A 12,262-nucleotide genomic window follows, 5' to 3' on the forward strand; every position below is an offset into this window, starting at 1 on the left:
TATCACCTGTGAGCCTGGCCACACCCTTCGCCATCTCTGGCAATGCTCCCTCAAAATGATTAAAACCATCGGCAACCCCCACCTAACAGACCCAGCCCGCAGCCTGTGCCCGAAACTTCCCCAAACTAACCCTGAAACTCACCCCACCCATTCTGCCTCGGGGCCAATGGGCAGGTCAAAATTCAGGAAGAACAGCCAATGCCCAGACAAGTAAGCATGTTGTTTTGTTTTTGCAGGCAGTGCTGAGCAAGGCTTAAACAAACATGGAATTAACACCTACAGCGGGAGGAAGGGCAGCCAGAAGCACCCAGGTGTGTGAACGCACGCAGGACACTGGGGGACCCGCAGGAACCAGCGTCTCCCCTGAGAGCGCAGCCCGGAGTTCATGCTCCTCAGCGGCTCAGCGAGGAGCTGCCTCGTAGACAGCTGTGGACAACTTTTTGCAAGCTGCTTTTTAAAGCAGTAATGACTTTACGATTTACCTTGAGAAATCAACTATAGGGAACCATTGTAGACTCTGTTTTTTATGCCATATTGGCTGTAGGACGTGACTCTTTTACACCCTAGGACAATCCTGGTTTCTCACCATGTGAAGACTGATGCAAGAGGCCTCCTCTCTCTCTCTCTCTCTCTCTCTCTCTCTCTCTCTCTCTCTCTATATATATATATATATATATATATATATATATACACTTTTTTTGGTACTGGGGTTCCTGGAAGCCCTTCTACCTTTGGGCTACACTCCCAGACCTATTTTATTTATTTATTTATTTTTGGAAACAGGGTCTCTTAAGCCAGCGCGGCTGGCTTCGAACCTGCGCGATCCTCCTGTCTCCGCCTCCCAAGTGCGGGGATTACAAGCTGTGCCACCACGCCCGGCCTATATATATATATATATATATATATATACTTTTATTGATACATCGTAATTATACATCATACAGAGGTTCAAAGAGACACAAACATACATACGTGCACAGCACACTTGGTTGTGGGCCCTTCTGAATCCCACCCGCTCCCCCCCACCCCTGCCCCCACATATTGGTGTGATTGGTAGTGGTACCTCCTAAAGGACTCAGCATTATTTCACCTGTTTTTACATCAGTTCTCCCTTTTCTCCTCCCCATCTCCCTCCCATAATCCTCTTTCACTATTCTGCTGATCTTCTAAAGTTCCTTCGGCTTTCTACTTTCTCTCTAGCTTTCCACATATAGAGAAAACAAACTCTTGACACCACCAAGACAGTCGAGCGTGTTTCAAATAAAATTAAACATTGCTCAGTCCCACGCGCTCTCCTTCCTGTTTTCTGCTCCTTTAAGAGATTGTTCCAAAATGAGGCCAGTCCTGTCAAATCTTTCACTACAGTGCTTTTTAAGAGGATTTTAAATAATAAACTTGAGTCACTTTTCTTAGCTCCCCCCCAAACTGCATGGAGGTCAAGCGGCTACACTGTGGATTTCCCAGTGTTCAGTGTCTGCCTATTCTCCAAGGGTAGGCTATTATTAAAGGTATTGAGGATAAAGGGAAAATAAGTCATTCCTAACTAATTAGCTCACTCTACAGCTAACTGCCAATTTTTGGAACATGTTAAAGCTCTTTCATGGAACTAATTACTGAATTGTCAGTCCAGTTAATGTTGAAATCTTATCAGGGCTCCCCCTCCCCTGGTCACCCACTAACCAAATACGTTAGCTCCCAAGTTTCTTGTGATTTGCACATAGTTTGAGATGATAGTACCAAGAGCCCACAAACCTTTCCAGAGCACTGACCTTGGCCAACATCACAGGCAGTGGGTGGGAGGGGCAAGAAAGAGTCCTTGCATCTGTAAACACAACTAGACACAATAAAGACCCAAATCGGCACGAATTTCACCTAGTTCCATGACCTAGGCCTAAACCACCTCAAGTCAAAATGGACTCACTACCACCCCATGAATACAACTCTAAATATAATTACAGGCTCCTGGGATTTGGGTTGGGGGAGGAAAATCAAACAAAATAAAGGACTCATGGGAGGCACAGGCGCTGGTCAACAGAGATGTGACCAGCTGCGTCATTTGCTGTTTGATCTGGGTAAATTATAAAATTATTTGGGTCTCGATTATCTCTCTTGCAAAGCAAAAGTACTGCCACCTACCCCCATGGGGTTGCTCTGGAAAACAGAGGCCATGTTCAGTTAGCTCAGGGCAGGACCTAGCCAGCGCTTCATTAATGGCAGCCAGCCACCCAACTCGCATCTTTCCACGCCCAGGGGCGGCTCATCATTGGCTTAGAAGTTAAATGTTGATTCCTCAAAAGAATCAATCTGATCAGATACTTGCCCAGTCTGAACTCAAGAGCCCTTGTCTAAAGGCCACGCCTGTTACAGTGACTGCCCACTATCACAGTTAAAATTATACCATCCTTCTGGGCCAAGGGCAGGCAAAAAAAAAGAAAGAAAGACTCATTTCCAACCCTCTGCAGCCTGCTGAAAAAAGTCACCAGATCAGGTTCTTCTGGTTGGTCTCCCTTTCCGGCCAGCTGTCTACATTCAAAGGGCGGAAACACCCAGTGCAATGGGTGTGGGCACCAAGCGCCAGGTCGGCACCCACTTCCAATTTTCAGTGTTTTTTTCTCCATGGAGAATCTATATTTTTAATTTTTTTTGGGGGGGGGCATAAGAATTGAACCCAGGGTTACACGTCCAGCCCTTTTAAAAATTTTATTATTTTTAAACGAGATCTTGTGAAGTTGCCGAGAGCCTGTTTAAACTGCTGAGGCTAGCCTCGAACAGGTCATCCTCCTGTCTCAGCCTTCCAAAAACTGGGGTTACAGGCATGAGCCACTGCATTGGACTTTTTAATATATACGTATTTTTTGGTACTGGGGATGAAACCCAACCTCTGAGCTACACCCTCAGCCCTATTTTTTCTTCCTTATTTTGAAACAGGGTCTCCCTGAGTTGCGAAGGGCCTTAGTAGCTGAGGCTGTTCGCAGACTTGGATCCTCCTGTCTCAGCCTCCCAAATTTTGGGATTACAAGCGTGCTCCACTTTGCCCAGCTACTTTTTAATATTTTAATCAACTTTTTAATCAACTTTGTGTGTGTCTGTGGTACTGGGGATTGACCTAAGGGTGTTCTACCTCTGACTATATCACCAGTCCTATTTTTTTTATTTTGAAGAATGGTCTTGCTAAATTTCTGCACGCTGCTGGACTTGGACCTGCAATCCTCCTGTCTCAGCCTCCCAAGTACATGCACACTGTACCCGGATGGTAACCCATGTTTTCATCTACTCGTCCTTCCTAATATAAAAGCCTCACAGGCCTCTCCTTGAGAGAAAGGAGCTAGAACACAGCAAGAGGTGAAAAGAGAAACTTATGAAAATGCCAAGTGAAACAGATAAGACAGAAAATGAGCCCCATAAACCCAAGCCCAGGAAATGGAAGCTGTGGCAAAGATGGGGACTTTTTTCTGTTTTAGGGGTGCTGGGGATAGAACCCAGGGGCATTCTACCTCTGAGCTATACTCCCAGCCCTATTTTAATTAACACAGGTTCTCACTAAGTTGTTTGAGTCTGGCTTCAAACCTGCAATCCTCCTGTCTCGGCCTCACAAGTACTATGAGATTGCTGCCGTGCACCACCAAACCTGGCTGTAAAGTGGGGCATTTTACAGCAGAGAAGACCTTTTTGCTCATTTAGGTGTTTAATGGTTTCTTGGTAGAAACTAGTTTTATTCTGAAGATGGGTAACCCATCTTCAAGATAAAAATCAGTCTAGTTCCAGAGAAGTTACTAATTTTACCATTAAGTAAGCTCACTGGACAAATTAAAATTCCCCTCATGTTCACATGTCTGTACATAAAACCAGAGATGAAAAAATTTGCTGGCAGTTTTGTCAGTAGTATGTGTCCTTGGTCCTGAGAATGCTAGGCACCTGCACACATAGTATGGTCTGGGCTGGAGGAATGCAGACGGAGCTGCTGTCAACAAGACCACACCAAGGGCGGCAGCAAGCCTGCGACAACAGCGGCCACCTGCCCCCTGACAGCTTATGTTTTCATGGCTCCCATTCGGTCCTCCCTGTAGCCCCGAAGAGGCATCACTGCTATGTATTGGAGATCAAGACCTAAGGTCCAGAGAAATTAAATAGCTTAGCCACATGTATGGGGCAGGGCTGGGATTCAAACCTACACCTACGCGTAGGATTCCAGTGGAGTAGATCTCGACTCAAACAGTTATACTCCAAGGTGCTAAAGGGCATACTTGCTCTCTGCTTTCCAAAAAAAAAAAAATTATTGTACAGTTGTTTTGTGATGACTGGATTTATGGATTTAGAGCTATTATCTGCCCCTTTAATGAGGCTTAGTATTGACCTTATATTGGAAATTATTGAAGGTGAGTAGTCAGTATACGAAGGTCCATTGTAGGATTCTAAGCTTTTATGTTTTGACTTTTCCATCATAAAAAAGATGTTTTGGTTCATTTAACTGGCTCTTTGGAAAGTTGAATGAGGTATGTCAACAACAATCAGAGAGGTGAGACTTCAACTCTGTACGGAGGTCAAGCAGCTGCAGCATCCCTGATGGCCTTCTGTGAAGAACTCCAGCTCACAGCCGCTCCTTAGAAGGGGTCTGTGCAGCCCTACCACAGGCCAGCCGGGGCGCCATGGCACAGCGCCGGTCAGGTCAGTTTTATAAGGCAGGGCTGCCTGTTCAAGCCCACTCGCCGGCATGATTTTCCCAGCTTCCTCCCCATGCATTCAGCGCATGTGCTGGGTCAGATGGGGTGGGTCTCACTGCAGGCGGCAGAGGGCTGTGCTGGCAAGCTGGGAGCCATGGAGGTCATTTACCGGCCCTCACGGACAGCCAGCCAGTAAACATTTAGAAAGAGTCAGGAATATTTCTCCAAACTTTCCATTAAAACACACACACACACACACACACACACACACACACACACACACACCCCACAACATCTTGGTGATCGTGTTGCATTTCCCACGGTCCCTCTTTTCATCATTAATGACTGATTATGTCACCACCTTTGGTTTCTTAGGCTATTTTATCCACAGAGGCAGAATTTCTCTGTTAAAAAGAGGAAATAAAGGACTAGGAAAAAAAGTGGGTGAACAGGTCCTACTGACCTCCTTTCCTGCTTTTACCTGCTACTCCCACACAACAAACAGGCTGGACACTGCCCTCCTCCCCTTCTTAAAGGAAGGCCCAGCCAGGATGGCGGTGGCCAAGAGCGCGAATGCTGTCCTAGCGGAGGCCAGGCGCTTGACACTGGCCCTGTGAGGGAAAGGGAGGGATGCCGTCACACCACACCGTCAAGTTTCCTCTCTTGAAGATGGCCTGGTGCGTTCTTAGGTGCCTTTTGGTTGGTGTTGATTCTCTGGAGAAACTCAAGTTTGGCTCTTGCATTCTGAAGCAAAGGGCTTTATAGAGTCAGCCAGCAGAAAAGACTAAGACAAAACAAAGAGGAAGCCAGCAAAACAAGCCAACCAACCAGGCGAAAGTGAAATAAGAAAACTGGCCAAACGCACTAATAATTAAGTCCACAGCATTTCCGAGAGCATTTTACGCAAGCAGATGCACTATTCTTTCTACCTTTTTCTAGTTCACTAAAACTATGGTAAACTGGTAAACAGTGGGCTTTATACAAATACAAAAACCACTACAAAAGTTCTATTTGTTCTCCACTCTTGAAACAGCTAAATTGTCAGGTGTGTATCTATAAGCCCAGTACTATGTAAGCTGAGACAGGAGGATCATAGGTTCAAGGTCAGCCTTAGCAACTTATGGACACTCTCAGCAACTTAGTCCCTGTTTCAAAATAAATGGAAATTAGCGCCAGGCTTGGTGGTGCAATTAATCCCCGGGCTTGGGAGGCGGAGACAGGAGGATCGCGCAGGTTCGAAGCCAGCTGCACTGGCTTAAGAGACCCTGTTTCCAAATTAAAAAAAAAAAAGTATAAAAATAGGCCTGGGAGTGTAACCCAGAAGTAGAAGGGTTTCCAGGAACCCCAGTACCACCAAAAGAAGGAGGAGGAGGAGGAGGAAGAGGAGGAGGAGGAAGTGGAGGAGGAGGAGGAAGAGAAGGAAGAAGAAGAAGAAGAAGAAGAAGAAGAAGAAGAAGAAGAAGAAGAAGAAGAAGAGGAAGAAAGGAAATTAAAAATCAAGGGGAAAATGGAAGCTAGTTGTATAGCGTGGCAGTAGAATGCCCCTGGATTCAATTCCTAGCACTAAAAACAAAATTCCCCCCCAACAACTATCTTTAAATTAAGTCTATTTGCTTATCTATAATTAGCCCATCACTTAGAGGTATCATCTTTATAGCCTCAGAACTGAGTATGCAAACATTTTACAATGGAGAAAAGAAAAAAGGTTCTCACAGATTAGAAAGCATGTACTTTTGTATCAGTGAATAGTTCTTTTTTTTCTTTTTTTTCTTTTTTTTTTTTTTTTTGCGGTACTGGGGATAGATCCCAGGGGCATTCTACCTCTGAGATATACCCTCAGCCCTATTTTATAGTCTTTATTTTGAAACAGGGTCTCACTGAGTTGCAAAGGGCCTCACTAAGTAGCTGAGGCTGCCCTGGAATCATGATCCTCTGGTCTCAGCCTCCAGAATGCTGGGATTACAAGCCTGCGCCACCATGCCCGGCTTGACTAGTTCTTAAGGAGTCCAATGGCCAGAGAATCACCAGCCGGGCCCCCTGGCCAGCGCTGGAGGTCAGCGTGGGTCTCCCTGTGTGGGGGAGTGAGAGCAGTGTGAGTCCCATCAGAGGAGACTCAAAACCAACTGGGACTTTCGATATTTAATGGATGGGAGCACATTGTCATAGAACTCGGCTACCTGAGATCATTTGAACACACAAAGTAATTAATTTTAAAGAGCTGTATGGCCAGTGTCCAGGATGAGTTTATTTCATGGAGAAACTCCTCCCTCCCCTGTCCCTCACCCCCCACCCCGCAAAAAAAAAAAAAAAAACCCACATGATTTTCCCAGACACTACACAGTGACTGGCACTTTTCATTTCTCTTTTATCACAGCATACAAAAAGAAATCAACAGAAACACACCAAAACATACCCCCATGCCCCTTAAATTAGCAGATTTAAAATTAAATCTCGAAGCAGTATTTTGTTATACTTTGATTCAACCTCTATTTACAAATTAAATTGCACTTATAAAGATAGCAACATTTCTATTACGGTAGTAGTTAATTCACTTATTGTGGTCTTCTATCTGAATATAAAACTTTTAAAGCTTTCTTCAATAACAATCATACTTTCTTTTGCAGTACATAATTTATTTAGCCACTGAATTTCTGAGCCAGCTCTCTCTTTTTGTGCTTTTCTGCTCTGTTATATTATACAAATGGCACATACCTTTGCGTAGGCACAGTCAAGACACCGCACTCATTAGAAAAGACTTATTCATAAAAAGTCAAAGTGTAAGACATGAAATAGTCTAATCCTTTGGTTCATCTTTTTAAAAAAAAAAATCAACCTACATAGTTTACAAAGCGATGGGAATTCATCTTTTTGGTTAAAACAAATCTACCAGGTAGATCGCAGATTAAAATGCAACACTGCTTTAAAACACCACGTCTCCCCTCCCCACTGTTCACGGACGCCTCTGTCTGCAGCTGGTTTGACAGGACACAGGATACAGTAAGGCACAAGTGGATGGTACAGAGAAAAACAAATGCTTTAGGACTGGTCTGTTTTTCTGCACAAATACTAAAATATGTACCGTCTTCAGGATAAAATAACAAAGAAAGAAATACATATTTTTGTTCAGAAATACCTATACAAAATTTTTAAATTTACACCATCTGAGCTGCCAAAGAGGTTAAAAAAAGTATCAATTTTCCCCATACAGAAAACTATCTCTTATCATTAGGTCCAAGAGAACGTGGGTTCAAAATGCCCCAGCACTGCATGGGAGGGAGAAGGGTAAAAATTCCCCTTCCTGATCTCCCTAGACCCAACATAAGACAAAAACAAAGGTTGGATGTTGACAGTAGTGTATTCTTTTTACAAACAACTGGAATGAGGACCCACGCGGGCGGGAGAGTGCGGGTGTGATGCCTGGGTGCAGGTGGTAAGGCACTTCCCGGGGTGGAGCGGCACCGCCACTGGCACCCCAGGCGCTGGTGAAGACGAGGACCCGGAGGCTCCTGGGAAGCGGACGGGAGCGGCTCGGCAGCAGGGGAAGACACAGGAGGGAAAACCCGGGTGAGATTCTACACGGAAGTGGTCACTCGGTCAATGGCGTGGTTGACCTCATTTTTGTTTGAATCCAGTCCTTTAGCAGCGTTCAGGTCGTTCCGTAGACTCTCCACGGACTTCTTCATGTTCTTGAGCTCCCCTGGGTGTGGCGTGGCTCGCCTCAGGAGTGTTCTCTGAAAACAAACAGTGGAGTCAGTGAGCGCTTTGGTTTTCTTCTGTTACATTTGGAATACACAGCTTCCAGCCTAGGTCAGCTTTCCAATACCCATCTGACAGGCTTAGGACTTAGGAGTTAAAGTGGGTGGAAAACTCTCCTCTGAGCAGTGCGCATGTACCAACTGTTCACTGGTAGTCAATGGAGGATGAGTGTTCCATGAAACTCACCGAGGCCCAAGGGAAGGGTTACTTTGAGAATAAAAGAACACTTTTTAAAATGTCTGATTATTCTAAGTTTTTACAAAGACAAACTTTAAAAATTGAGAATTTGTGTAGAGGAAAGACAGGCTAAAGGAACAAATTTTAAAAATCCTAAATTAAAGCCACCACAATGACTTCTACTTAGTGCTCAAAGTGGTTCTGGCTTCCGCCAACCCTGGAGGCATGGGAGTTGAAAAAAAGGGGATGAGAGAAGAATGGCATTTCTTATTTTGCTGCCACACGTGCTATTTATATGACCTGCCAATGAAAGTTCATATTCTTCTAATAAAGACCATAGTGCTAGACATTAAGTAACAGGGTTTGGCAATTTAAAGATGTGTATTATTTAATAGGTTACATGCCCCTGGCTCATAAAACAGCACCTCCATCTTTTGAATGACCTATCAGGAATCTCAGGAAGAACCACACTAGGGTAACAAAATACAAAATACTGGAAGAGCATTATTGAGGCAATAAAATAACTGGTAGAATAATTAGACTCTCACAAGCTTGTGGCAAGTGTTAATGAGACAGCGATGCTGAAGTTATTTTATCATCCCTAACTCCCATTTCGCACTCGACTAGGGTAAATGCTTTAAATCCTGTCTGGTGACAGCTGGAATAACAAAGGCCATAAGCAAGAATTTTAAAACTGCCATTCGTTTTGGGGGCTGCAAGTACTCCCCCAAACCCAGCGCTGATTATGAAAATCTCAATCAGTACAAGAAACTTAAAAAGCCAAAGTCAACTGGCAAGAAGGTTTGAGAGCTGTCACCGAAGCCCAGAGATAGGGTCCACGAGGCCTTTGCAGGCCTGAATGCAGGGAAGGGTCGGCCCTTCTTTCATATCTGTTCCTGGTTTCTGAATGAAAGCACGCTAAGGTGCTCCAAGGAGAGCACGAGCTCTGTGCCGAAGGTTAGGGACCTGATTTTGTAAAGAAGAAAGACAAATCTGGTACCGCGTCACGTCACGACAGGTGAGTCTGCCGAGATGGCACAGATGTCATCGGTGGAGGTGGAGAGGAAGAGACTTCCCTCCCGGAAAGGAGGAAAGTCCCAATTTTAAGGAAATGGGGAGAAATGAGAGGAAACTACCCTAATGTCAAAGAAGCATCATAAACTATTCAAGTAACAACAACAATAAAACAGCAGAAGTTCCATTTGCCTTATTCACATTTTCTGCCTCGGTACCTAGAAGTGCCTAGTTTCGTTCTCTAAAAAGATATTCCTCCACACTGAAGGCAAAACAGAGAAATCACTCTGTGAGGACGAAGAAGCCCCTCCGGGCCCACTGCTGTGCGGGAGGCTCTGGGTTTGAACATCCATGGCGGCAGAGACGCCGTTTCCATACCGTTTCATTGTCGTCTTCATCTTTTTCATCTTCCAAAAACCGGATGGCGCTGACCCTGTTCACCGCACGCTCGTTCCAGGCTTCGTCGGAAACGTCGCCGACCAGGCTCTCCAGTGCTCCGCAGCGAGGCAGGTTCTCTGCAGCGACAACAGCCACATCAGCTGGAGCTGCGCGACCCACAACCACTGTGTCATGAGGCTGAGGTGGGCTAGGCAGAGTCCACATGGGGAACCGGGCCTGCTCCACCTGGACAGCGGAGGGCCAACCACTCGCTCAACCTCCAGCTCTCTGGTTTCTTGTTAAAAAACAAAAAGAATACCCAAGCCAAACAGGTCTGGCAGGGTTGCCCCTTCTTTGTACAGTTCTATTTGAGGTCACAAAAAACACCTGCTACATAAATATGTTTCATATTTAATTACAGAGCGTCAACAATGTAAAGGGTCCTTCTTCATAGTTCTCTCTCTCTCTCTTTTTTTTTTTTTTTTTTACACAACTTGGAAAGCTTCCTGAGAGCGCTGTGGTTGCCCGTGCTGGATGTTGGCACTGCCCTTGGGTAACGCTCTACCACCGTTTCTTCTTAGTCTTAAAAGCTCACTTCTCACGGTGGGACTGACAGGTGTTTGGGGACCCTCCTGCTTAGGAACCCAGATTCCTCCAGGGTGCTCCAGTTTTAACCTATCTGGCTCTTAGCAAAGGACACAGAATAGCATTTTGATATTAGTATGAAAATATTTTTAAACTGCAATGATTTATAAAACAAAGACACAATGATTCAAAACTCACTGTGTGCCCAGGTGTTAACTGCAAACCCCCCAAACTATCAGTTTGGATTTTAAGAGACGTCTATCATTTTTAGGTGCAAATTTCCAGCCTTAACTGTAGCTGAAAGCCCAAAGGCTGCTAACAGAATTTCACACATGATAAAGAAGAGTGAGTGGAAGTAGAGGAACCTTCCCAGATGCTTCACAAATGACCTGGGGCTCTCGGGCTCTAGGGGTGGGAGCAGGAGGCCTCAGGTCTGGGAATGGTGTGAACACTTAGACTCACCTTGGCAAGTGGGTTCAGAAGGCAGCTGAGGCAGTAAGACACAGGTTAAAATCTTCTCTCCCGTGGTATAGTCTGTGTCTGTCTGGAACGTGAGCAGAGGCTGGGACTGGTTGTCAGACAACCACAGAGCCTTCAACTTCAAGGCGGTCAGGGACAGAGGCAGATGCAACAACCTGGTATAAAGCAGAGGGCATGTCACAACCTCAGACTGTTAGCACATCAGCTCCTGTCAGTACCAATGGAAGAAAATCAAAACGAGCTTCTTGAGGTTCGGTTCACAGGCTAAAAGGTGTCGTTTCTACTAGGACAGGGGACTTATTCTTGGCTGGCAGATTCCGCAGCAGGGCGCCATGCTTCCCTTCCCTGACATGGCCGCTTGCTCGGGCCTGCAGGTCAGGGCAAAATGCGAGGAATTCAAAACACACAATAAGGCCATGTGCCAGGCTTCTAGTTAAAGAAAGTCAGCATAGTTGCAAGGACCCAGAAGCAGGAGTTTTTAGGGCGAGTGGCCACGGACTTGCTGGCAGGCCTACATGAGCACCGGGAGGTCAGGGTGAGGGACAGAGAGCCCCGGAGCTGATCCTGCAGCTAAAGGAAAGGCTGAGGACACCTCGCTGGCTGCCCTGCTGTCTCTACAGGGATTATTCTACATATCCCATTTTAAACTTTTACCTTCCACTCCCACTTCTCAGATTCCTAGGTGATAACTAAAATCCACATCGGATTGCTCCTGTTTCAGAAGAAGGAGTCCAGAGCACTTTAACGAGTTGGATCGTGGTACCAACGGGTTAATTTTACATTTCTTGATTGGCTGTGGCAGGTCAAATCTACTAGGTACAGATTACTGCCAGCAATCATATGTACTTGGTAATTGCCAGTAATTACTTGAGTGCAGTGGTTCTCAGCCAGGGAGATTTTGGCCCTTGTGGGGACACCTGGCCGTATCTGGAGACATTTTTGTTGGCACACCTGGAGGGAGGTCCTTCTGACATCTTGTAGAAAGAGGGCAGGGGGATGATTAAAGTTCCTACCAAGCACAGGACAGGACAGCCTTCATAGCAAAGGACCATCTGGCCCAAAGTGCCAAGGATGCCACGGGTAAACACCTGCTTTAGTAGAAACGAACGTGCTATACTCTTTAAAACAATTCATCTTGAAAACAACCAAGCCTTTATCAAATATCAAGAATTTAACATTTAAGAAACTTAAGATTATATATATATATATAT

At 45.3% G+C, this 12,262-nt stretch overlaps 1 protein-coding gene across 1 annotated transcript in view; it reads right to left on the reverse strand.

Moving 5' to 3' along the window:
- Positions 1–8,233: 8,233 nt before the first annotated feature.
- The window catches only part of LRRC1 (leucine rich repeat containing 1), a gene marked incomplete at both ends in the record, with an annotated part of 130,896 nt that continues 126,867 nt past the window's right edge, over positions 8,234–12,262 (reverse strand). The window contains 3 exons of the mRNA XM_080699730.1: positions 8,234–8,392; positions 9,987–10,123; positions 11,034–11,206. Coding sequence (XP_080555856.1) covers positions 8,234–8,392; positions 9,987–10,123; positions 11,034–11,206 — 469 coding nt within the window. The remainder of the gene's footprint in view (positions 8,393–9,986; positions 10,124–11,033; positions 11,207–12,262) is intronic.

This window comes from Muscardinus avellanarius (genome assembly GCF_963383645.1).
Source record: "Muscardinus avellanarius genome assembly, chromosome: 8".
Taxonomy (NCBI): Eukaryota; Metazoa; Chordata; class Mammalia; order Rodentia; family Gliridae; genus Muscardinus; species Muscardinus avellanarius.